A 27,583-nucleotide genomic window follows, 5' to 3' on the forward strand; every position below is an offset into this window, starting at 1 on the left:
GTCTTTGAGAGCCAGAAAATATGCCATAAACTACACAAGGTTTGCATCAGCGACTATTCAAAATTCAATATCATTTTGTGAATCATTATTTAGATTTGTTGTTTGTAGCATTATTACATTACACATCTTTATATCCATGAAAGAAATTAGTGAAATAAAAATCATATTTTGGTATAAAACTTTGTCACGTCACAATACTGCTGTACAACAGGAATATCTGCAGAATCATGTTGGTTAAAAGTGCAAAGTGACTTAATTTAGAACCACAAAAAGGGAACTTGGATTTCCCCCATATAGAAATCCGAGTTATTTATTTCCAGTCACAAAATTACCACTTGAATCACATTTTTTCTCCTTTAATCAACTTTGTACTGCTTCAAATCTGAAAATCTAATTTTGCCAGAACATTTTTTCTGTATGCATTTGAATTTGAGTTTATTATAACCAATTATTGTATGATTTCACAAACAAATTGGTCCATTTAACCTTATTGCTAGGGACTTGCTTACATATTCCAAATGTACATATCAAGTTTTATGAATAATAAACAGAGAACTACCTGTATTGTATGCCATTTAACCATCGGATAAATTGAACTGACTATAACCAATTTTAGATGTAATGACTATGGGATCACTCTCAAAACTAGCTATGATAATCACAATTCCTGAAAATATAATGGACACAAACGAATTGGATAATAATTTAATGTCAACAAAAATGTTTTATAATTTGATTTCAAATCAAGTTTTAACAGACAAACAAATATTTATCACATAAAAGTAGCAATCAATGCCCTGTGTTAGACATCACTGAAATATATTAACACAGATAATTGTTAAAAAAAAGAGACTAAATAATTATAGGATTTACAAGACATGGTTACTTTTTTCAAATATCACAGACAAGGTGTAAAACAAGAAACAAGTTAGTGCACTTATACTGGATAAAATGTAAAGACAGAAAACATATCAATAGTACTGTTTCTTGCAAAAGTATGCAGATTTAGAAATACACATTGATGCTAGCATTTGGTACTTTAGATTTGCAGTTACAATCAAATCCCTAGAAATCAATCTTGAAAAAACCACTGCAGTCTGGCATTTGAAGGTAATCAATGAACAACCATGGCATTTTTTAGATAATATATGCAATATGTTGGACTGCGATCAACAGAGCTATATATGATTTACCATACTTTAACTCAGATAGTTTTAAATATCTGTAAATCATGAGCTGTTATTTCTTCATAATTTAATTTTGGATGTAACGTGTCTTCTGATTGGCTGACTTTATTTTGTATCAGCCCATAGACATAATTTTTTTATGTTATTTCTTCATAGACAGAAAAAATATTACAGTCATTCCTTAAATCAAATGGTCCATTCCAGTTAATATCTGCTAAATAATAATAATAATAATAATAATAATAATAATAATAATAATAAATTCTTTATTTAAAGGGGGATGGATGGTCCTTTCTGAGGGGTTTAAAATTTATACATCTTAGGGGTGAAATTTTGGGCTTTTTCATCTGACAGGTACACTTATACGCAAAAAACTTCTGAGGGTCTTGGCAGCAGTAAATAATTAAAAATGATTACATCTTAGGGGTAACAAAAATGCCTATGTCAGATCTGATGGGTGCTTTGAAATGTAGACAGTTTCGTATCATGCATTATCTGGTATTGTTTTTAAAATTCTGATGGGTACAATCCTTGCAGTAAAAAAATCTGATAGGTCATTTTTTCCAATAAAAGCCCATCCACCCAATATGAACAGGAACTCTTCATCTGATAGGTCTAAATTTTTTATATCTAATAGGTAGTTTTTCATGATGTTTTTTTCTGATACGTATCAAAAAAAATCTCCTCATCCATCCCCACCTGTCAGAAATTAACTGGAATGGCGCAATAATAAGCGGAGAAATAATTACAAAAAACAATTGAACAAAGTTATAGTCCAGAATAACTAGTAAAAATAAAAATAAATAAATCAGAGATAAACATACTTTGGTTACAATTTTTAAGTGGTAATATTTACAATTTTTAAATATTGGATTTGTACAACCTTCTCCTTTCTGAATTCAGAAAACGCATAATAATTATTGTTATCAGTGATGTATAACATCAGTTTTGCATAATGTTTCGGTAATAGTTCGATGTTAGTTTAGATGAAAATCAGATGCAATATGAATAAAAAATTACAAAAATAAAAAAATCCACAAGGTCATAAATAGCAACTACTTTAAGCTAAAATTTAGAATTAGGATTTCTGGAAAAATATCACAATAAATCATACCTAAAACAAGGACAAAATAGGAAACATGTCTTGCTGTGAAAATTTACTTGCCGGTTTTAGTTATTTTCATGACATCTAAAAATAGCACTGTTATTAAAAGTTCTGATTTTCAACAAAATTTCAATGAAAACTGGGAACTGGTCAATTTCTATTGATTGTCAAAATATCCTATGTGGGGGTGAATGTTAATGTGTTAAGAAAAGGTTTGACAAAAAAAAAATATATAATACACTTTCTTTTATCAAAATAAAACATTTTTTCAATCTTAATGCAATGCAATTTTTATTTGGCACTTTCTAAACTTAGCTAGGAGGAACCCAACATGAAGAAGGGTATAAATGATAATTCTGTTAATAGTAGTAAAATGTATGAGTAATAATAATGTACATTAATTAGAATCAGTCCATATAGATAAGAAATAAGTGGAAAAGCGCAATTGTGTTGGAATGTGAACAAGTGGTTAAATAATTAAAGGTTTTTGTCAAAACTAACTTATACACAAGGTTTGAATATAGGAATTTCTATAGCTTCAATTAACAATAATATTTCTTTCCCATTTAGAAATGTTTTTCCTTTGTAAGAATTTTTTTTTGACCTATGGATATTCATCGGACACTCTGATTGTCAAAGGTTACAAGAACACACATTTCTAAAGAATAACTAATGAATGGAAACAATATTAACTTAATACCCTGAGATCAATTATATGTGCATAGTTTCAGTAGAGAACTAATTAACAAAAGTGAAATTTAGTCACAACTCTTGAGTAATATATTTTCTTTTCTGATTATATGTTCATTGACTGCAATAAGTGTGTTTATTGTATGTTTCATGCATTTTACAATCTGACTAATTAAATCAACTATGTATTAGACCGTTGGTTTTCCCGTTTGAATGGTTTTACACTAGTAATTTTGAGGCCCTTTATAGCTTTTTGTTCAGTGTGAGCCAAGGCTCCGTGTTGAAGGCCGTACTTTGACCTATAATGGTTTACTTTTATGAATTGTTATTTGGATGGAGAGTTGTCTCATTGACACTCACACCACATCTTCCTATATCTATTTCAACATTCTTTGAATAAATGTTTTAAAACTTTCATCTATAAAAGTTGGGACTTTTTTTTTCTAATTTTGCAGTTCTAACTTAACCACAAATAGTACCCAAAAAAATAAAATATCTGATGTAATTTGAATGAAAAATTCCATCTCATTCATATCTGATGTCAGCACTTTCTAAATAGTGTGTTAGGAGATTCTCTTCGTTGTTAATCAAAATATACTATGGTTTTATTTTTTACATCTACACAACATTTTAGTGCAAATTTCACAAACGTAATAATATGTATTTGCCTAACAAAATAGGGCTGTTCCATAAAAACATACAAAGGGCCCAGAAAACTACTTCTATATCTCTACTATGGGTAAAGACTTTTTTGTACAGTTAAAATATAACAAAAATTCTATAATTCCTCTAAAGATGGTACCCTATTTTGTGAAATTCCTTCCTCCGGCACTATGTATGTTCTAATGTAAGTCCTTATGTAATAGCAAGATGGAGTTAAAATATTTCAAAAAAATATTTCTCACATCACATTTATCTGATGTAAGTGAGATAGCTTCTTTTATAGTTAAATGGAACAAAATGTGAACAATGGTGTCTGATGGATATAATATAAACAAAAAGTCAAAATGAACTTAAAAATAAAAAAAATGTTTGTTTGATTTGAACACTAAAAACATGCAACAAAAAAAACTCTGTGATATTACAATGGTTAAAGTGTGCTACATGCTAACAAAAACTGAAGTCATTAAATAAATATGCAATATAAGTATAAACCAAAGACAAACAATATATAATAGTGATATGTATGTATAGTGTATGCCATTTAATCCAGTAATCCCAATCTTATCTGCCAATTTTCTACACTCTATTTCTGGCAAAATCACCGTGTATCATCGTACAGCGGATATAGGTGCTAACCAAGCGGACGTGAGCGATTTTGATCTTACACGGTAACGAAAAATCTTTGTTTTGTTCACATAATATCAATGTGTACTTCAATCTAAACATAATTGCTGTTTTAAGAAATGATTTGGTCGTAGGTTGATGATTAGAGATGTCTCATTATTTTCCGAAAACAGGAGAGATTACTAAAAGCATGAGCAAATACTTATAAAAAAAGTTGGCCCTCGTCTCATCCGATATAATTCTATATTCATTGCAACTCTTTTTTCTGATAGGAGGTCAATGTGTGTGTGTAATAAGTATAGCTGTTTCAATAATTGGCATTGAAATCTTTCATACATATGTTATTATTCGATATTGTATCCCTAAAGAAGCGTTGTGTACAGTGTTTAGCTGACCACATAAATTCTTATGTACGGTGCATAGTTAAGTTGTTGTACACCGTACACAGAAACTTTATTTATATACTCGTTTATTACCCAAACAGTTTCAAGGAATGAGTAATCACAGGTAGGTTTATGATTGGTAACTATTACTGTTGCCCTGTATTAGGTTTCTTTCAGATAAAACATGTAATTGTCTCAACAACTGTATCAAAATTGAAAGTGGGTATTGACTTTCACAACTATTTGCGCATGAACAAGTTAATTGTTCTTATTTGAATATCAAAGTTGTTTTATGAATAGGAAAAAATCGATGCAAAAATTATTTGGGAGTAGGAATTTCAAATGTTGAGAAATGTACATTGAATATTGATAAAGAAAAACAAAGATCTTTGTTACCTTGTAAGGTCAAAATCGATCATGCCCGCTTGGTTAGTACCTATATCCGGTGTACTGATGATACACGGTGAAAATATAAACAAAATTATAAATTGCTTTTCTAACCCATCAAATATTTGTTTTCCAATCTATTTTTTAGATTTGAAATTTAAGAAAGGCATCCATATTATGACTACTACAATTTTTAGTACATGATTGACGGCCTCATGATGACATTAGGATGTGTTTTGTTATACTGTTGGATTGTTGTTTTATTGGTATATTCCAAAACATCTTCAGTTTTCATATGATGGTAACAAATCTGACTCAAAAGTTGCATGTACAGTCATTTAAATAACTTGAAAACACAGATGAGTGCAAAAACGTTCAACTAAATCATACTAATAAATGAATTAACTGCGTCAATGAATATACATCATCAAATTTCAATATTCTTCTATGATCAATTAGTGCAAAATTTTACTATAAAACTACTAGTACTTAAACATACCTATAACATTTTTGGGTATTCTTAAAAATATGGCAATGAAATGTTATATCGTGAATTAATGAATTTTCCTTGGTACTAATTTTTATTGATTAAATCAAATGTGAATTTTCGATGGATATTTGATTTCTTAGTTTTGGCAGTCTTCATATACTTATATATTAACATTCATAATAATTAAATTAACATTTTAATTGGTGGTTCCCCTGTAACTACAAAATCCACAAAAAATGGTATCCAAGGAAAAATAATAAATCCACAGTACTTAAAACAGACACATCAAAAAATATAAATAACCAAACAAGACTAATATCTTAATGAACAGAGATTCAATTCTTTTGCTGAAATGACGTTTACAATTTTCATATAAGTTACCATGACAATATTTTACTTAAGACAAACATTTATTTGCAATTATCTTTCTTAAGAACACATTACTGTTAACTCTTAATTTAAAAAGAGCAGGCATAAAAATTGTGAGAAGAAAACTTTCCTTTAAAATATAAATTATATTGAAATAGAATTGTAAATCAATTATCAAGGGTGTCCTTTGTCATAAATTGTGTAATGGTTATTCTACGAAAGGATAAATATTTCCTTAAATTCAGTATTACTAAACTCTGTTAAAAAAAATCAAATATTTTTTCACTTTTTTCCTGCTAACATGCAGGAGTTTGTATTGATTACTATCCCCTCCTGTCCCTTAATTAAAATAAATATAAAATTGAACATTTTTTGTCAATTATGTAGAAGAATTTCTTCTATAGAACATTTTTTAAATAATCATAAACTGTCTTTCATTGTTAAGTTTACACAAAAAAGGAAAATAGGAAATCTTTAAAGTGTATTTTTCATGCAGTATAATATATCAACAACCCAATAGCCCATATAATATTAACTTGATAAAAAAGTGTAATTTGCTGTACTTTTCCTTAATTGTCTTCAATCTTTAGATGTTCTATTTTGACCAGACCTCGTTTTGTACCTGCTCTAAATTTGGCTAAATCTTTTCTTGTGATCATCCCCAAAGGCTGGAAATAAAATGAAATAATTGTGAACTTGATTTTTACAAGGGTGCACATACGAAAATCATTTAAATGTCTTGCCAGCTTTACTGATAATGATTGAAATTGAAGTCTTATGTTTTAAAAATCAATGTTTTACTACAAATATCAATGAAAAACTTTCATTTTCATATTATACTACAAGTTTATGACGTGTTGGTATTAGCATCACTTAAAAATTTATTTAAATACTTGTTTCAAATGTTTTTTTGTCGAGTTCAAAGAGATGAAAGTAATGACAACATCTAGTATTTTGAACAACTGGGCCCTGATGTCTTATCCTCAAAGTGACGTAGTAATTAAAATTTTCCAACCTATATGATTATACTCACTGTTAACTTATCATCTGTTACAATTAAATGTCTTAATCCAAGACCTCTGAATACATTGAATACTTTTGGCAGAGAAAACGTCTGGAAAGTAAAAGTCAATATCAATCACAGTTTCTTCATGTTTTTGTTAGATAAAATCGAAATTTAGTCATAGCATCAAAATATTACATCATTTGATCGAGAAAATATAAAGTTATTAATGTTAATTTAAAATATTTTTTTTTAATATTTTATTTATTTATAAGTATAATTTAGTGGATATTATTAGTTACATAGTGTGCTAGTGACCTAATACAATATATATGGGGTCAGGATAATCCATATGAGGTGAGAGCGAAGCTCAAATCCCCATATGGAATTTACTGTTCCCATAAATACCGTATTACGTCACTAGCACACTATGTAAAGAATTTATCTTACCGACTATCTTAACATGTGAAATTTAGACTAGTGACCTATCAAAATGAGCAAGTCTTTGATACTGTTAGCATTAAGAAACTAGCTACTTTCATTGATCCTACAAAAACAGATGCCAACAATAACGACTTGTAAGGTTTAAATGTGTTTTATTGAATTTATTTCAATCTTAATCATCAATTTCTTTTGTCTGTTGAAACCTCTTAAGATTTTTTTCTCAGTACCATTTTTTTATTAAGGGACGTAACACCACTACTAACTGTGTATGAAATAAGCCCGCCTCCCTTTTACCTAATATGGAATATAAAGGTACATAACACAACTACTAACCGTGTATGAAATAAGCCCCGCCTCCCTTCTAACCTAATATGAAATATACACGGTATCCACGAGGACACTTTTAACCAATCATATTCCTAGAAATGTATAGGAGGTAAGATAAATGGGATATACTATGGGGTATACATCAATAAGACAGTCACCCAATAACAAAACTAATCAAAAGAAATGTAAAGCGTAACATGCAGGCTGCAACAATAGACAGTAAAATTGCACATGATTTTTCTATTTTACCTTTTCAATGGTATGAGGTGTTGGATTATAAAATGGTCTGAGATCTATCATGTAATCTCTCTCTTCTTCTGAAATGGCTATATCCTAAATAAAATATTTAAAAATGTATTAGTTGTATAATACAACATTCATAGAATTGCACAAGAATAATTTGCTATGGGTTATTATTTATATAATATTAATTTCAAAATAAATTCAACTATAAACCAGTTGTTACAAGTTGTATATATCTAGAAAGCAAAAAACATGCACTCTCATTTATGCATTAAAGTATTGTCCAGGAATTCATGGAGATATTTTGAATCGTCTCTTTATAAACATACAAAATCCAACATATGGTTAAACAGAGCAAAGAAGAATTAATCCATATTTAAAGATTTTGTACAAATTTCTAGATATTTTTATTTGATAAATTGTTACACAGAAACTCTTTAACAGTACAGTTTTTAAAGACAAATTACATACACTGAAATATGTGATATACAAACTGATTTGGTTTTATAAACTTACCTTTATTTTCAAATACAGTGGATAAAAATTTCTGAAATCTGCTATGGTTATATTTTTTGGTTGTTGAAGACCTTCTGGAGCAAAAATCTGCAAAATATGTTGTCAGATAATACTTACTGACAAAAAATGACCTTGGCTCATACATGTGTTACTTATCACTACTTAAGAAATGATGCTGACATCAGAATATATAATCCTGAATAGAGACCTATTCCAGAAGCTTACCCCTACCTCGAAATTTAGTAACTATTCCATCAGTTTATTCCTATTAGCTTTCATTTGTAGAAGTAACTAGTGTTGGATAATCGGTTGAAATTACCAACCGATTATCTATTACAATTGTCTGACAGCAACCAACCAACTATCGGTTATAATCGCATCAGAATACTTTGCCCTTTTTTTAAATGAAATCATGCATTTTAGTCTCATTGGTCATGTCTAATGTGTATATTCCATTTCATTGCAGAGTTTTATATGTTAATATTTGATCTTCTGTTTCCTTTTCATATTTTATTTAGCAATTATAAAAATGAATTAATTAGAATCCAGATTCAGATTGAACATATTTTATCTCATAATTACAACATTAATTACCAAGAGTGACACTAACTTTTCTAAATTTCAATGGTGTAACTCACATTATAATTTCAATAACTTAGCAGTATAAACATTTGAATGTTTCACAGTAAGAAAAGATATATATAAAGTATTTTACTTTAAGAAATTTAAGATTAACAGAAAAAAATAAAACAATGCATTTGCATTGAAATATATACAGTAAACAAAGAGGATCCAGCCAATGTCTGTTAATTCGTGTAGAATGCTTTTTTTTTCACTTTATGATCATCATTTTTCTGTCAATTGTGTCAAGCGAGCGTCTGAACTTATGATTGCAAAAATGCGGAATTATTACATAGTTGAACCGTATCCGATCCGTGATTCTAATGTATTTCAATGGCGGACAAATTTCAGAAAATTTACAAACATAAACGATGTTTGACAAGCAATTTGGGAAGGAATATGACGCTTTTGACGCTACTAATGGATAAAACATTAATAAAAGGCAATTTGCGACACGCTCTAATGAAGTAAAGAAATTATTTTGTCTAAAATCTGAAGGATTTCATGTACGCTCTCAAGTAACAAGTATCTGGTATTGAGAGAGTATTTCATACAAAGTTATTTATTTTAAAGATCAATCTGTATATATATAGTCAATACTTTTGTCATGTTTTAAAGGGGAAAAAATGGTTTTGTCTTTAATTATAGGATGTTTGACATTGTTATTGTCATCCACTGATATTTTTTGTTGCAATTTGTTTGACTGAGCAAATAAAATTCAAACCGCAAACGGACCGGAAGTTGATACGCAAAAAGTCCGGAAACTATAGCGACAATCGATTGAACAAAATCCCAATCGATTATCGACATCGTGAGGCCCAACCAACTGATTTCCGACTTATTCCGATCATCGGAACAACACTAGAAGTAACCCTAAGAAACATGGTCATCCCTAATCTTCTCCAGTCATGCAGAAAACTTAGAGACCTTTTGACAGTGTTAAATATATATATTAAATATGAAGCTAAGTCTGGTAGAAATGGAAACATTAAATCTTGTGCCCAATATAGGGGTAGATTCTTGTCCTCTGTAAGCACTAGAAACTTAACAACTCTCTGAGGGTTCCATAAGTAGCATGCAGCAAGGCAAAAGATTTGTCTCTATCTAACATTTCTTCATTTTCAAGTGGCAGTCTAAATTTCTGAGCTTCATACTGTTCAACAAACTCTGCAGAACTTATCTATTAAATTGATTTGTAATTTGTTCTACTCCTTATCACTCAAGAAATATTTGCTGCTAGATGTTAGGCAGACAACAATCAATCAATAATTTGTACCAGTAATAGACAAGTGACAAGATATTCTTATCGGACTTTAACACAGGTGTTTTAATTTAATACCCATATATCTTAGCACTGAAGTATAAACATCAGGATACTTACTTTTTTCTTCAATATAACTATTAACTGCTCCCTTAGTATTAAACCTTTTAACTTTACTCTGCCAGGCTCCTATAAAATAAATGAACGTTTCTTTTAACCATTGGTAGGAAAAGATTCATGAAAGTAGGAATTAGTTTATAATGTCATTTCACAATTATAAAATATAAGTTTATGTAAAAACTTCCTAGTTAACTACACTTATTTATGTTCATAAAAAATGTACAGAAGGAGGTATTCAACCCTGCCTGCAGATTATTATCACAGAAAAGCATGGTTTTTATTTCAAGTTATCAAAACAATCAACCTGAGATGAACCTGTGACCTATAAACAGTAAGTCAAAACTATGAATTGATGTACTCAACTTTACAGGTAGTCAAAGCAAGAACAAAATATGTTATACCATAATTTTATTTACTGAAAGGAAGCATAAATATAATTATTCTGCAACAAACAAATGAGCTACGTCATATAGAAATCGACCTTATGTAAATGAATATAAATACATCTGTTAACTAAATTTCGAGTTGAAAAAATTCTATGAAAATTCTGTAACTCTTTGAAAATTGAGTTGACATAAAATCCCTACAAAACAGTCCAAAATTTATCTTTTATTTCGTCTTAGAATATTCAAAAATCAATCAGTCTTTTACATGTACATGTTTATGTACACTTGCATAAGGTTGACTTTTATCTGATGCAGCTCAATTATTACTTACATCTTCTGGCATTTCTGTTATAGGGAAACCACACATATTTTCTGTCTTTAATATATCTATTATCTGACCTACTTTTTCTTTCGGTCGAAAACCAATTAATGGTGATGTCATTACTTCACTGAAAAATAAAAATCATGCATGTCTTTAGGTCCTAATAAAATACACGTGTAAGACAAAGGAATATTAAGGTAAAACTAAATCCAAACGCAGTGTCAAACCTTCATAACATCTGGTCAATCTGAGATATATACAAACTAGAGACTCACTCACATGGTTCTAAGTGCATCATTTGGCAGTATTTTGTTTTATGAAATTTTATCGATATTATGAATGAAATATAGTTGTTCATTTAGCATTGGAATAGAGATATCATATTTTATTTGCAGCTTGGCCTATGTAAAATGACAGTTACTGTCGTAAATTGAGTTCACCAGCTGATACTGGTTAAAAGTATATAGGCTGTCATATTAGAATTGTGATTTTTGATATCTCTCTATCTTATAGTTTTCAAGATAAAAGGCAAATGGACAAACAACTCAACTGTTACACATTTACAGAGATACAAACCTTGCTCTGATGTCATCTACCAGTGGTGGGGCTTCAAAGGGTATGATAGGAATACCCATTACTTCTATATTCATATCATAGAGACCCTACAATATATGTAAGATTATTACCATCCTTAGATTTTGAAGCTGAAAAGGGCAACCGACTTATAGTCCAATCCAACTTATACTTGAGTATCAATGGTAATAAAATTACAGAGCAAATATAATAATTATCACGATTAAGAAACGACACTTCTGGCATTGTAAAATGTAAGATCTATTATGAATTTTTTTTAGCTGCTTGTGAGTGAGTTGTGACAGAGATAGATTTCAAGATAAATATTGAAATAATCTGATAATTACTGTCATTGCTCAATCTTAAACCTACTTTTAATTCTAAAATTAAATTTTGTAAGAACTGGAAGTCCAAACATTGCATGTTTCTAATTATATATAATACTGTAAATTCAGAAATTAATGCGAGGTTTTTATTATTGCGAAAAATGCGACAGAGTTGTAAACGCAATAATTTAAACTCACATTTTGATATATTTTATATGATTAAACAGGATTTTTCTCAAAATCTTAAAAATTAAAAGTATTTAAGTCTTAACTGACAAAATCGCAATAATAATTGCATGCAATAATTTCTGAATTTATAGTACTTTATGTTGTTATGAAATCAATTATCTCCTTTTAAAACAAGTATAGCACACTATCATGATTGAAAGTCCAAATAATATAATTCTTTGATATATACTGGCAAAATACAATCTCTCAACACTTTAAAATCATAACCTGTATCTCATTTTAAAACCAAAACAATGCATGTCTCTGTTACTTACTGTCGTAATAAAATCCCCAACCCATTTTGAGATCATAAGTACAATCATGATTGGCAGTCCAAATGATATATCTCCTGTACATTCTACGATTATCACAGTTAAACTAATAGTTGTACGTAGATTTCCTCCAATCTGAGATGCTGCTCCAATTAGGGCATACTTCCCAAAATCTCCTGACTGTACAAATATAAATATTCTAATTAAAAAATATCAATATTTTATGCAAAATGACCTGAATTTCTAAGCTTATTGGAAAATTCTTTTACCTGTATAGCAAGACTTATAGAATTGACATATGGCAACACCTGAACACTATTTAGAATTAAGTCATTTAACTTTACAGTTCTGAGGCATTATATTTGAAAGCCAATTCTGACTTTGTTACCGTAATTCCTTTAAGTTAATATAATACAATTATAGGTACACAATATGCTGGTGTGAAGATAAAATGGACAGATTTTTATAGTTTGTTCTTATGCTGTGTTGTTACACCACTGTCCAAAAGTTGGGGAGGGTTAAGTGCTACAAACATGTTTAACTCTCGCCACTTTTTTCTATGCTTGTCCCTAGCCTTGAGGTGTTTACTCAGTGGGTGTCATTAGCGATACTATTTATTTTTGTGTCTCCTGATGTTTTAATAATGGGGGTGCATTAATGTTTCTCTTGATTTGTTTAACATTTTGTCCAGCTAGACACTTTTATAGCTACCTATATACAGTATGGGTTATTCTTATTGTTGAAGGTCATACAGTGACTTCATGTCCTTTGGTCTCCTGTGCATGAATATTTGTCCAATTGGCAATCATACAACATTTCTTTATTACAATATACATGTATATACTACTAAGATGTGAAATACATTTCAAGATTTAAATTTGAATCTTGCAAAATTATTATTAGTATGGTAAGGTCAAAGTGAACTTCCATGCTCAGCCAGCTAACAAACAATTCCAGAAAATTCAATACTGAAAAATTTCTTTTAGCACAAAATCAAGAAATGCATTGAAACGTACGAACAGAGAGTAAACAGTTATTGTAAAAAGTGTTGTGCTGTCAAAACTTATAAACCATCCAGTGTAAACAAATATCACAACTTAATTTGTGAAATTAAGAATTTATATAAGCGCATGAATTGAATCAAACTTTGATCAGTCTACAAATAGAAAACAAGAGTGCACACGCTGAAATGTCTCGCCTTCTATACTAATCATTGATATTATGTTGATAGTCCTAAGTATAAAGCTAAGCTTTAATACAACTGTCACATAAACTTAACATTAACCAAGATAACTAAACAAAGACCAATGAACCTTGAAAATGAGGTCAAGGTCAAATGAACCATGCCAGGCAGACATGTACAGCTAACAATGTTTCTATACAACATATATAGTTGACCTATTACTTATAGTTTAAGAAAAATAGACCAAAACACAAAAACTTAACACTGTGCAATGAACCGTGAAAATGAGGTCAGGGTCAAATAAAACCTGCGCGACTGACATAAAGATCATAAAATATTTCCATACACCAAATATAGATGACCTATGGCATATAGTATTAGATAAAAAGACCAAAACTCAAAAACTTAACTTTGACCACTGAACCATGAAAATGAGGTCAAGGTCACATGACATCTGCCCGCTAGATAGGTACACCTTACAATCATTCCATACAACAAATATAGTAGACCTATTGCATATAGTATGAGAAAAACAGACCAAAACACAAAAATTTAACTATAACCACTGAACCATGAAAATGAGGTCAAGGTCAGATGACACCTGCCAGTTGGACATGTACACCTTACAGTCCTTCCATACACTGAATATACTAGCCCTATTGCTTGTAGTATCTGAGATATGGACTTGACCACCAAAACTTAACCTTGTTCACTGATCCATGAAATGAGGTCGAGGTCAAGTGAAAACAGTCTGACAGACATGAGGACCTTTCAAGGTACGCACATATCAAATATAGTTATCCTATTACTTATAATAAGAGAGAATTCAACATTACAAAAAATCTTAACTTTTTTTTCAAGTGGTCACTGAACCATGAAAATGAGGTCAAGGACATTGGACATGTGACTGACGGAAACTTCGTAACATGAGGCATCTATATACAAAGTATGAAGCATCCAGGTCTTTCACCTTCTGAAATATAAAGCTTTTAAGAAGTAAGCTAACACCGCCTCCGCCGCCGCCGCCGCCGCCGCCGGATCACTATCCCTATGTCGAGCTTTCTGCAACAAAAGTTGCAGGCTCGACAAAAATATGGAGCATTCAAAGCAGTTTTTAAAAAGACTATATTATAACAATAAGATTTCATTTAAAAAAGTTAAGAACTCACGATATTTGTTTTCTTCTATGGCAAATAAAAAGTTAAAGAAAAGATTGTTATTGTAAGAAAATATAAATAAAGAAGTTAACAATTGTTTCTCTTTACCAATAATGCTTTAATAATTTTTGAATTTGACATGAACTTGACTCATTCCAGATGTAAGAATGACAAAATTCAGATACACAAAATTTATATGTTGACACTATTCTGACTAGCCATAACAAAAATTATTTTAGGTTGCAACCTTTAGCTTAAAAACAAGTGCTGTGAACTACACTCTTAAGTAATTTGTTGAAAATAACTCTATATAAACTACATTTTAGCAAATTGTGTAATTTTTTTATTTACACCCCCATACGTCCTTAAGTATCAATTATAGAAAAAGTGTACTGCATACTGACTACGAATGCCTAGTTTTTAATTTGTTTACAGGTGTAATTTTAAATATTCCTTTGGAATCTTAAAATAATCAAAATTTCCCAATTTAAAAAAAAAAGGTCAAAAGTACAAACCATGTGAGAATAATTCCCCAAGATACTATGCACAGAGAACTAACAGTGAAGAAATGTAGGGAATCACATCTAGTTAAACAGAGAACACAGACAAGGCATATAACTTACTTTATCTTTTGTCTAGAACAATAATAAAATTGTGATCACTGTTGTTGTCATAACCTCTTATGTATACTGTGGATTCATTATTATTCATGGGATACCAATTTTCATTGATTTTGTTGGTATAAGTTAGCCACAAATTTAAATGTACAATTTTCTTAAGTGTTATTTATAGACTTTGGCAAAACCATAAAATCAAATATCAATATTTCCTTAATCAGTGAAAATTGGTATCAGATAGATTTGAAAAACAGAAATTTCTTGTCAACACTGAAATAGTACTACTGTAAAATCACATGACTAATCTATACTCGTCTTCATCCCTGATTACTGTTATTTATCTTATCTGTTAAACAACATCAATTTAAACTTATGATATTTTTAAGACTTTTTTTTATTAAATGTTACGTTGCAGTTACAACCAATAGCCAGCTTATTCTATACATTATAACATAAGAATAGTTCTAGGACACATCAATAAATTCCTAATTTTTTTTATTAAATGTTACGTTGCAGTTACAACCAATAGCCAGCTTATTCTATACATTATAACATAAGAATAGTTCTAGGACACATCAATAAATTCCTAATTTTCTTTTCTTTAAATTTATCTCTTTTCTTTAGAATCAGAATATCATATTGTAGCAACATAGTAACAGCATTCATTGAACATACAGATCACACTGTCTACGGAATTAGAGCTTACCTCCCAGCCATAAGATGAATGCTTGGAAAACATAAACAGTTATCTAACACATAAAAAACATAATTATTGACAGAATCACCTGTAACAGGACCTGGCTGCCATAATAACCAAAATACAAAATTAACTCGGGGACAAAAATTCAGTGTTCACATTTACCTTAGTTAATTACAATATTCTTTCTCTTTAAACTCAAATTTTCAGAAGATAACAATTTATACAATTCATCTAATTTTCCATATATAATAACAAGGGCAATTTTTTGCTAAAATGTCTTCTGCTGAATGACATACAACTTGGTATAGTACTTATATTTCCTACAAATCCATTTTACCGATCTACTCAAAAGATATACTTTTTTACTAACTCTCTATATAATGGCAAGTAAATGTGCCACATGACAATCATGTGAATATTGTGCACATATCATGCTTATTTTTTCACATGATTCACACATGACTATGAACATATTAGCTTTCATACATACATCATGCTTGGCACTTTTACCTGTATAAGAACTGTTAAATTAGCTATAAACAATATTATCGCTATTTTGTGCATTTTTCTTTTGATCTTTTTTTGTGATAATTTTCATATCATGCTTCTCGCTTGAGATGGAAAAATTATCGCTAGAAACTAAGGAGGCCACGTGGCGTTGCTAACGAAATTGACATGAAATTGACGTCATCGGTAAAATAGCGATAAACAGATTATCATTGGTCATCTCAACTCGATTGCTTTTCTCACTTTCGCTGTACCAGCTAAAGCGAGAAAATCAATCTCGTTGAGATGATCAACGATAATCTATAATTCCTATTATCTTTAGCTCAAGGAAGAAATTAAATAACAAGAATACTAATACAAATTTAAAAGTAAAATAATACAATTCTGTTACCATTAGTAAGTTATGTATATTTACCAAATGAGTTAATCCAGGGAGCATATCAACAACACCCATACCAACTAGTCTGCCCCAGGCAGCACCTGTTGCTAGAGATGGAATGAAAACACCACTAGATACACTTAGACCATAGGTCCAAACACTCAGGAAATATAAAACTACGGTAAATACTGCTAAACTGGCTGGACTGTGGGACTCTGAAATGTAAATATACACTTAGACCATAGGTCCAAACACTCAGGAAATATAAAACTACGGTAAATACTGCTAAATTGGCTGGACTGTGGGACTCTGAAATGTAAATATACACTTAGACCATAGGTCCAAACACTCAGGAAATATAAAACTACGGTAAATACTGCTAAACTGGCTGGACTGTGGGACTCTGAAATGTAAATATACACTTAGACCATAGGTCTAAACACTCAGGAAATATAAAACTATGGTAAATACTGCTAAACTGGCTGGACTGTGGGACTCTGAAATGTAAATATACACTTAGACCATAGGTCCAAACACTCAGGAAATACAAGAGTGCACACACTGAAATGTCTCGCCTTCTTTACTATCATTGATACTCCTAAATATAAAGCTTTATTATGACTGTCACATAAACTTAACATGAACCATGAAAATGAGGTCAAGGTCAGTTGAACCATATGCCAGGCAGACATGTACAGCTAACAATGCTTCCATACAACAAATATAGTTGACCTATTGCTTACAGTTTAAGAAAATAGACCAAAACACAAAAACTTAACACTGAGCAATGAACCATGAAAACCAGGTCAAGGTCAAATAAAACCTGCACGACTGACATATGGATCATAAAATATTTCCATACACAAAATATAGTTGACCTATGACATATAGTATTAGATACAAAGACCAAAACTCAAAAACTTAACTTGGACCACTGAACCATGAAAATGAGGTCAAGGTCAGATGACATCTGCCCGCTAGACATGTACACCTTACAATCATTCCATACAACAAATATAGTAAACCTATTGCATAAAGTATGAGAAAAACAGACCAAAACACAAAAACTTAACTATAACCACTGAACCATGAAAATGAGGTCAAGGTCAGATGACACCTGCCAGTTGGACAAGTACACCTTACAGTCCTTCCATACACCAAATATAATAGACCTATTGCTTTTAGTATCTGAGATATGGACTTTACCACCAAAACTTAACCTTGTTCACTGATCCATGAAATGAGGTTGAGGTCAAGTGAAAACTGTCTGACGGGCATGAGGACCTTGCAAGGTACGTACATACTAAATATAGTTATCCTATTACTTACAGTAAGAGAGAATTTAACATTACAAAAAATCTGAACTTTTTTTTCAAGTGGTCACTGAACCATGAAAATGAGGTCAAGGACAATGGACATGTGACTGACGGAAACTTTGTAACATGAGGCATCTATATACAAAATATGAAGCATCCAGGTCTTCCACCTTCTAAAATATATAGCTTTTAAGAAGTGAGCTAACACCGCCGCCTCCGCCGGATCACTATCCCTATGTCGAGCTTTCTGCAACAAAAGTTGCAGGCTCGACAATAAAACTACGGTAAATACTGCTAAACTGGCTGGACTGTGGGACTCTGAAATGTAAATATACACTTAGACCATAGGTCCAAACACTCAGGAAATATAAAACTACGGTAAATGCTGCTAAACTGGCAGGACTGTGGGACTCTGAAATGTAAATATACACTTAGACCATAGGTCCAAACACTCAGAAAATATAAAACTACGGTAAATACTGCTAAACTGGCAGGACTGTGGGACTCTGAAATGTAAATATATGAAATGCAAAACAAGAATGTGTCCACAGTACACGGATGCCCCATTATCACTATCAATTTCTATGTTCAGTGGACCGTGAAATTGGGATAAAAAAAACTTATTTGGCATTGAATTAGAATGATCATATCATAGGGAGCATTTGTACTAAGTTTCAAATTGATTGGAATTCAACTTTATCAAAAACTACCTCAACCAAAAACTTTAACCTGCAGCGGGACACACTGACAGACGAACAAACAGACGGAGGAACAAACGAATGGACGAGCAAACCGATGGACGGATGTACAGACCAGAAACCATAATGCCCCCCTACTATCATAGGTGGGGCATAAAAATACAATCATGGGGAATGTATTCACTCTTTAGTGGAAATTAACCAATCTTATGTTGATACCAAAACTTCATATTCAACAATGTTTCATCATCTATCATACTTCAAAATTTGATTGTAATATACTAAAAGGTGAAATATACATCATAAAGACAATATTTTGAATAGGAATGGTGATCACAGCTTGACCTTTGACCTCTAACTTTAACAACACATGATATGCTCTTTCAGCAAAAATCAAACTCATTATCAGCCCTTGTTTTTGCTTACAGTAATTCTTAGCATAAACTCTTAATGATAAGGCCAGCAATTCTGCTGTAATGATTCAGATTTGTAAAACACTTATAAAATCTTGTTATATACCATGCATATTGTATCAGCCATACTGCCTGGCATACTGTACAGATCTGTTAATAAATCTTGTTATATACCATGCATATTGTATCAGCCATACTGCCTGACATACTGTACAGATCTGTTAATAAATCTTGTTATATACCATGCATATTGTATCAGCCATACTGCCTGGCATACTGTACAGATCTGTTAATAAATCTTGTTATATACCATGCATATTGTATCAGCCATACTGCCTGACATACTGTACAGATCTGTTAATAAATCTTGTTATATACCATGCATATTGTATCAGCCATACTGCCTGGCATACTGTACAGATCTGTTAATAAATCTTGTTATATACCATGCATATTGTATCAGCCATACTGCCTGGCATACTGTACAGATCTGTTAATAAATCTTGTTATATACCATGCATATTGTATCAGCCATACTGCCTGACATACTGTACAGATCTGTTAATAAATCCTCATCAGTAACATGATTACTAGGGGAAAGGAAAGGAGACTATCTAGCATTTCCTACAATATATTTCATCTCATTGACTTACCATATGGATCATGAAGCAGTGATTTCAGACAGCCTTCTGGTGTGTTAAGAAACAGGTTAGATAACCCATGATGTTCACCTGGTTTACAGTGCATCTAAAAAGAAAACAAAATAATATTTGTCTCTTATATAAATCAAAATAAAATCATACAAAAAACAAGAATATATCAGAATTTTTGGTCAATTTTCAAACCAAGCTAAAATCTAACAAGTCAACAAGAATTTGCTTGCACATTGGTGAGTAGTAAGTTTATACTCAAGGGGTAAATTTTGAAAATCATATTATACCTTAAGCTTAACATTAATTTCCTTAAAACCTAAGCATGAAAAAGATATTTCTTCAATTTAATTTTTTACAAAAACTAAGTTTAACTGCAAAATATATACATGTATCAGATTTCATCAATGTCATATCCATACCTTTTGAGATTTTATGTTGACAAAAATTTATAGACAGACTAAGTGAAAACTATACTGCTCTTGATCCTTAATGTGGGACCCTAATAAGTCTTTAATGTACCTTTTCTAATGTTTATTTTATTTATTTCCCCAAGATAAATTTTTATAAAACAGCTGATTCAAGACATGCTATTGTCATGAAATAAACAATTTATATAAATACATAAACATTTTGAATAAAAATACAATAGTCTGTAATGATATATACCCTTGCTGTAACAGTGTTGTTTCCGAATGGTTTAGTAGCTGTACAGTCATCTACGCTCACCATTAATATAAAGGCCAATAATGCTGATACCATAGCAACAACACCTGCCTCTATCACCTTCAGCCAGTTCTTTCTTAAAAACCTGTTCAGAAAATATATTAACATCAGTTATACATTTGTATGGAAAGTTTTCTAAACTTCTGATTTTGCCGTTTGATTACTGACTTTCCATTATGAATTTTCCTTGAAGTTCAGTATTTTTTGTAATCTTACTTTTTGATAGTAATTATTTATTATGTCACTTATATAAAAAAGATGTGGTATGATTGCCAATGAGACAACTATCCACAAAAGACCAAAATGACACAGACATTAACAACTATAGGTCACCGTACGGCCTTCAACAATGAGCAAAGCGCATACCGCATAGTCAGCTATAAAAGGCCCTGATAAGACAATGTAAAACAATTCAAACAAGAAAACTAACGGCCTTATTTATGTAAAAAAATGATATGACTTTTTATGTGTGGTTGTTTAATGCTAAAGGTCAGGTCAAATAGGTAGCATGAACTTCATTTTTTTAAAACTTTATTAACATATCTGTTTTAGCCTTGACACAACAAGTTATTTATATGATCTATCGACTGTCTGGAAAATACGACCCTTTTGGAAGCCCTGGATTGTACAATATTTCTTGTCATCTGATGTTTTCTTGAAATCACCAACTGATTTAAATTGAAACACAGATGACTTCTCTTAATTGCTGACCTAAAAACTGAATGCAATTTATGTAATTAACCTTGAAAAAAAACACCTTATAGAATAAAAAACAAAGATAGTTCATACCTTTTTATAGGAAACTGTACATACCTATATTATCTAAATACTATTGAATAAGAATGTGTCTTAAGGACACAACATTCATTTGGCATTATCATGATTATCATATTTCAGTGTTCAAAGAATCATAAACACATGTTAAAATATAGGTCAAAATCCTATATTATAAAAAGTTCATGTTGTTATGAGCATTTGCACTTAGTTTCAAGTTGATGTGACCACAGCTTCACTGGAAACCAAAAACTTTAGCCAGAAAAAAATGTAGATGAAAATGATTTGGTTTACAGTAACTACATGAAAACTTGATATTTGGTAGTACATTTTGTCACTAAACCAAAGCTAGGTAAATATAATATAACTTACCTTGGTCTAATAACTATTGGTTTATTGTCGAGCCTTCGACTTTAGTCGAAAAAGCGAGACTAAGTGATCCTACATTCCGTCGTCGTCGTCCACAAATATTCACTCTGTGGTTAAAGTATTTGAAATTTTAATAACTTTCTTTAACTATACTGGATTTCTACCAAACTTGGACAGAAGATTGTTTATGATCATAAGATAGTATCCAGAAGTAAATTTTGTAAAAATAAAATTCCATTTTTTCCGTATTTTACTTATAAATGGACTTAGTTTTTTCTGCGGGGAAACATTACATTCACTCTGTGGTTAAAGTTTTTAAAGTTTTAATAACTTTCTTAAACTATCCTTGGTTTGTACCAAACTTGGACAGAAGCTTGTTTATGATCATAAGATAGTATCCAGAAGAAATTTTGTAAAAAAATAAATCCATTTTTTCCGTATTTTACTTTTAAATGGACTTAGTTTTTCTGCGGGGAAACATTACATTCACTCTGTGGTTAAAGTTTTTAAAATTTTAATAACTTTCTTAAACTATCCTGGGTTTGTACCAAACTTGGACAGAAGCTTATTTATGATCATAAGATAGTATCCAGAAGTAAATTTTGTAAAAAGATAACTTCATTTTTTCTGTATTTTACTTTTAAATGGACTTAGATTTTCTTCCAGTTAACATTATATACAGTCTGCAGTTAAAGTTTTCAAAACATTTATTAGATTCATTAACTATCCTAAATTTTTACCAAACTTGGACAGAAGCTTCTTACAATCATAAGATAGTATTTTATTGATTTTTTTCCTCATTTTTGTTGAGCCTGCGATTTACAGCAAAAGTAGGGGAGACACTGGGTTCCGTGGAACCCTTACAAATTTTAATTGATATTTATAGTAGTTCATTTTGTCACTAAAAGCCTTGCTAGGTAAATATAATGTAACTTACCTTTGTCAAAAAACTTAGTTTATAATTGATATTTGGTAGTTCATTTTGTCACTAAACCAAAGCTAGGTAAATATCATAACTTACCTTTGTCTAAAAACTATTGGTTTATAATTGATATTTATAGTAGTTCATTTTGTCACTAAAAGCCTTGCTAGGTAAATATAATATAACTTACCTTTGTCTAAATACTGTTAGTTTATAATTAAGAACAACAAATGAAAACTTGATATTGAGTAGTTCATTTTGTCACTAAAGCATTGCTAGGTAAATATAATATAACTTACCTTTGTCTAAAAACTGTAAGTTTATAATTAAGAACAACAAATGAGGCCCCAAGTACTCCACCTGTAAATATATAAAATGTCGATACTAATCAGGAAAGACTATACAATTCTATTCAATTATTTCAGTGGATACTAGGGATTGAGAAAAAATTGTATTTTTGTGAATATTGATTTTGTGGTTTTTCAGTATTTAGCCAAGATAAAAATAGAAAATTTACATTTCATTAAAGGGAAACTTTGCAAAAAAATCAAATGTCCATCTGTATAAAAATGCTCAAATTCATAGATATTTAAGTTTTATTCTGCTAGATAAGAGATCACCATCAATTTTAAATTTAGAGTATCAATTCTCTGTGTTCAGCCATTTTGTCATCTTCTCCGATTAGAAACCACAATATGTCTATAAACCACAAAGGACCATAACAACAGTAATCTGATGTAGTCGTAATTGTGTGTCGACATCTTATCAATTTATCCGACTAACTAACTTGATATTTTTCGATTCCATTCCAAGAAGATCCTTAAATTTCCTGTCAATATTTTAAAACATTTTATTTCAAATAGCTGAAGTATTCATACGTTGTGAGATTTAAAATATTTTGATGAGAACATTGATTCCTAAATAGGTAAATAAAGATCGCTTTGGATGGACTAAATTATATAATTGCAATTGTTAATGATATGTTTGAAATATTAAAGGTTGCCGATTCTAATTTAAAATAGTATAAATTTTAGTTCATTCACTCGTGTTGAGAAGGCTATTTTTATTTATAAATCTATTCAATTAAAATAATTCAGTATTTTATCGTTACAAAAGTAATCAGAAGTCAAAATTCAATTAAAAGTGAGCTTATGCAAAATATACAACAGCTATCCAGTTATTGTGCAACCTTTTTACTCCCGTAAATTAATTTTAATTCTTTTTTTTTTACATTTCTGTGTCTAAAACCATCACTGACTCCCGTTTATCATTCATACGAAATGTTGTTCACACCAGAAATGGCGAACCGTGACGCCTAGATTTCACTGAATGAAGATCAAAAGATTAGAATTACATAATGCTAATCTTTTAACTTTGCATTCAACATTCACTAAGTGTCACAAAACAATACACATTTTATTTCCACAGTACGAGTAAGTGAAAAGCTTTGCTGGAATGAAGCAAAAAGGTCTGAATACGAACATGTATTTTTAATACACTATCGATCATGTCAGTTTCATATGTTTGTTTAAAGTATTTGAAGAAAAAAAATCATAAAAATGTTCTATTGTATGATTTACTTTTATTACTAAAATTCATATAAATAATCCACATATAAATCCTACAATCTAATTTAAAAAGTTGCATGGCTATCACTTATTTTTCTTTGGTTAATAGCTACACCAAAAGTTGTTGATGCGCTTTAAATCGCGTTATTAGACAGTTAAAGAACAAGACTTACAGTGACTTGACTGTTGGTGTTGCTCTCCACCAATTGCAACTCATTCAAAATTTTGACCAAATTGCAATTGTTTTATTAATTCAAATTGTTCAACTGGTCAAAATATTGATCAAATTGTTCAGTCAAAATGTTAAAGTGCAAGGGGATAAAATAAAACATACTTACAATCCTATAAGACTTTAACTCCACTTTAATGATGTTGTAACAATACAACAAATGGAAGTTTTTAACGACCTTGACTGGCTATACAGCCCTCGCACGGTCGGCTCGGTGCCCAAAGGCGTTTGGTGAGCGTTTGAATTATTTCGCCATCGGTCAGGAACGAGTGGTGGTCGCCATTTTGGAGGTCGCCATCTTGGTTTTGTGGGTTGTTTTGGTTTGATATGTTGACTAATTTGATGTTATTTCTTCACAACGGCTGCTTTCAGGGCCAGTTTGGTCAGCTTGGCAGTCCGCTAGCCTCGATGATGGAGTACTGGTAGATGAGTCATGGACGTAGTTCTAAAGATGACAGGAAGCATTATCAGGACCAAACACCTAGGATACAGCCCTTGGACTTTAATCGGCATAACACTCCCCATGATACAATGGTTTTGGAGTGCATGTTAACGCGGGTACGCCAACTACTACGTCTACTGTACGGCTTGGATTGGTTACTGTCATCTTAAGTAGTAAGTCGTAGATCATCTAACTGTAAACCCTCATCAAAGATAGCGGGTAAAGGAGAGCTTTCCATGCTGAAGGAACTGTTATTATTTTGAATTGCTATGAAAATGTCCAAGCTAAGCTTTCACATAGTTTTTCTTTCTAAAAGTATTCTATATTCATAAGAATCAGATATCATTTTAAATAAAACATCATATATTCAGTAAAATATGTGTGAAATAACAATATGCTATTGATAAGTTTCCATGGGGAGATAACCTAAAATATTATTCTTTTGAATAAAGACTTTTTGGAAGAAAAATTGATTGTCTCCCCATGAAATCTTCCTACAAACATATTGCAATTTTACACATATTTTACTGAATATGAAATGTTTTAACTCACACAATGTCTGATTCTTTTGAATGTAGAATACTTTTAGAAAGAAAGACTATATAAAAGCTTAGTTTGGACATTTTTATAGCAATTCAAAATAATAACAGTTCCTTCAGCATAGAAATGAATATAATATACCTATACAAACTGACAAACTAATTTTGTCACGATATCATTAAAGAGGAGTTAAAGTCTTGTAGGATTGTAAGTATGTTTTATTTCATCACCTTGCACTTTCATGACTTGGCTGTGGTTTTCTACAGCAGTTAGTTCAAATTTCTGACCAGTTGAACAATTTGATTTGATAAAACAAATTGCAATTTGGTCAGAATTTTGAATAAGTTGCAATTGGCGGAGAGCAACACAAACAGTCAAGTCACTGTAAATGAGATTAGTTTCGCTTCCGGCATGCAAAAAGACTTTAAGTAGGTCACATAAGTCAGGAAGTTTGAAAAAATAAAATTAATAATTCCCAATTTTCTTCTATATTAGTTGAAGGGTTTATCTTATGACTTTTCCTTATACTTACCAACAACTGCCATGACAACAAAGACTGGAATTTCTATCAAATCAAACTTTAAATCCTGAAAAATAAATCATATTAGTTCTCAATAATTAAGAATAGTTCAAATGGTTAGAATATTTTTTTTTTCTCAAGAGTGAGGACAGGACCACAACCCAAAATAAATCACGCCTAGCTTGCAGCAAAGCTGTAGGTAGCAAATATTACTTCAATTTTTTTTCTTTTTTCTCAATATTTGTCTTCAACCCTTCTGATTTAGTTCTTCATATCCAATCCTACACATATTTTTGGTATGAATTGCTAGACAAATTTTTGGTATGTTTTGCAAGACATATTTTTGCATCTTTTGCTAGACACATTTTTGGTTTGTATTGCTAGGCATATTTTTGGTATGCATGGTATATGTTTTGCTAGATTCTTTTTTGTTTTGTATTACTAGAAACATTTTTGGCATTATTTGCTAGACATACTTTTGTATTTTTGCTAGACATATTTGAGATATGTTTTGCTAGAAATATTTTTGTATCTTTTGCTAGACATATTTTTGGTGTGTATTGCTACATATGTTTGGTATGATATACTAGATATTCTTTAGGTATGTTTTGCTAGACATATTTTTGGTGTGTATTGCTTGACATATTTTTTTTGTATGTTTTGCTAGACATATTTTTGGTGTGTATTGCTAGACATATTTTTGGTATGTATTGCTTGATAGATTTTCTGTATGTTTTGCTATATGTCAAACAATACTTGGTACATACTTTTGTATATATTTTCTTCTATGTTAATGTTTTAATCAGGGGCAATATCATTTCAAAATAAAACAAAACTGAAATAAACTAATACTTACATTATCAAAGACATTAAATCTAACTAATCCAGGTGACGATAACTCTGTTGCATGGCCATGGAAGGCACCCAACAAAAAGTTGGTGAAGAATGTTGATATCATAGCACCAAAAAACTAAAAATAAACAAAGTTAACAGTTATTTAGTCTAATTCTATTATTTTTACAAAGATATTTTGTTATTTTTATGAATATCTTCTATAAAAGCTGGGACTACTGTACTAAAAGAATTTGTGTTTCATTATGAATACAATTCCTGTTTAATGAATATGACAAACTTGATAATGTAGAAAACATTTCATGAGAGAATAGCTAAAATAGAGGGGAAAACAGCATAATTTAAAATATTTCACTCACAGTCATGTTTATCATTGAAAATTGATTCTTCAAGCCTGCTATGACAAGCAAATGTGTCAACATATTATACAGTGGAAATTGTTATAATTACATGGTTCAAGAAATTTACTAAAGGTATCTCA

At 30.7% G+C, this 27,583-nt stretch overlaps 1 protein-coding gene across 3 annotated transcripts in view; it reads right to left on the reverse strand.

Moving 5' to 3' along the window:
• Window positions 1-691: 691 nt before the first annotated feature.
• The window catches only part of LOC143080508 (H(+)/Cl(-) exchange transporter 7-like), a 73,500-nt gene continuing 46,608 nt past the window's right edge, over window positions 692-27,583 (reverse strand). For all 3 annotated transcript variants that reach the window (XM_076256375.1, XM_076256377.1, XM_076256376.1), the window contains 14 exons: window positions 27,107-27,220; window positions 26,263-26,317; window positions 23,251-23,311; window positions 20,830-20,971; window positions 20,164-20,257; window positions 17,120-17,298; window positions 12,544-12,720; window positions 11,718-11,803; window positions 11,151-11,268; window positions 10,434-10,502; window positions 8,432-8,518; window positions 7,922-8,005; window positions 6,932-7,012; window positions 692-6,566 (listed from right to left, as the gene is read on the reverse strand). In XM_076256375.1, the coding sequence (XP_076112490.1) occupies window positions 6,468-6,566; window positions 6,932-7,012; window positions 7,922-8,005; window positions 8,432-8,518; window positions 10,434-10,502; window positions 11,151-11,268; window positions 11,718-11,803; window positions 12,544-12,720; window positions 17,120-17,298; window positions 20,164-20,257; window positions 20,830-20,971; window positions 23,251-23,311; window positions 26,263-26,317; window positions 27,107-27,220 (1,446 nt within the window). In that variant the 3' untranslated portion in view covers window positions 692-6,467. The remainder of the gene's footprint in view (window positions 6,567-6,931; window positions 7,013-7,921; window positions 8,006-8,431; window positions 8,519-10,433; window positions 10,503-11,150; window positions 11,269-11,717; window positions 11,804-12,543; window positions 12,721-17,119; window positions 17,299-20,163; window positions 20,258-20,829; window positions 20,972-23,250; window positions 23,312-26,262; window positions 26,318-27,106; window positions 27,221-27,583) is intronic.

This window comes from Mytilus galloprovincialis, chromosome 6 (genome assembly GCF_965363235.1).
Source record: "Mytilus galloprovincialis chromosome 6, xbMytGall1.hap1.1, whole genome shotgun sequence".
Classification (NCBI taxonomy): Eukaryota; Metazoa; Mollusca; class Bivalvia; order Mytilida; family Mytilidae; genus Mytilus; species Mytilus galloprovincialis.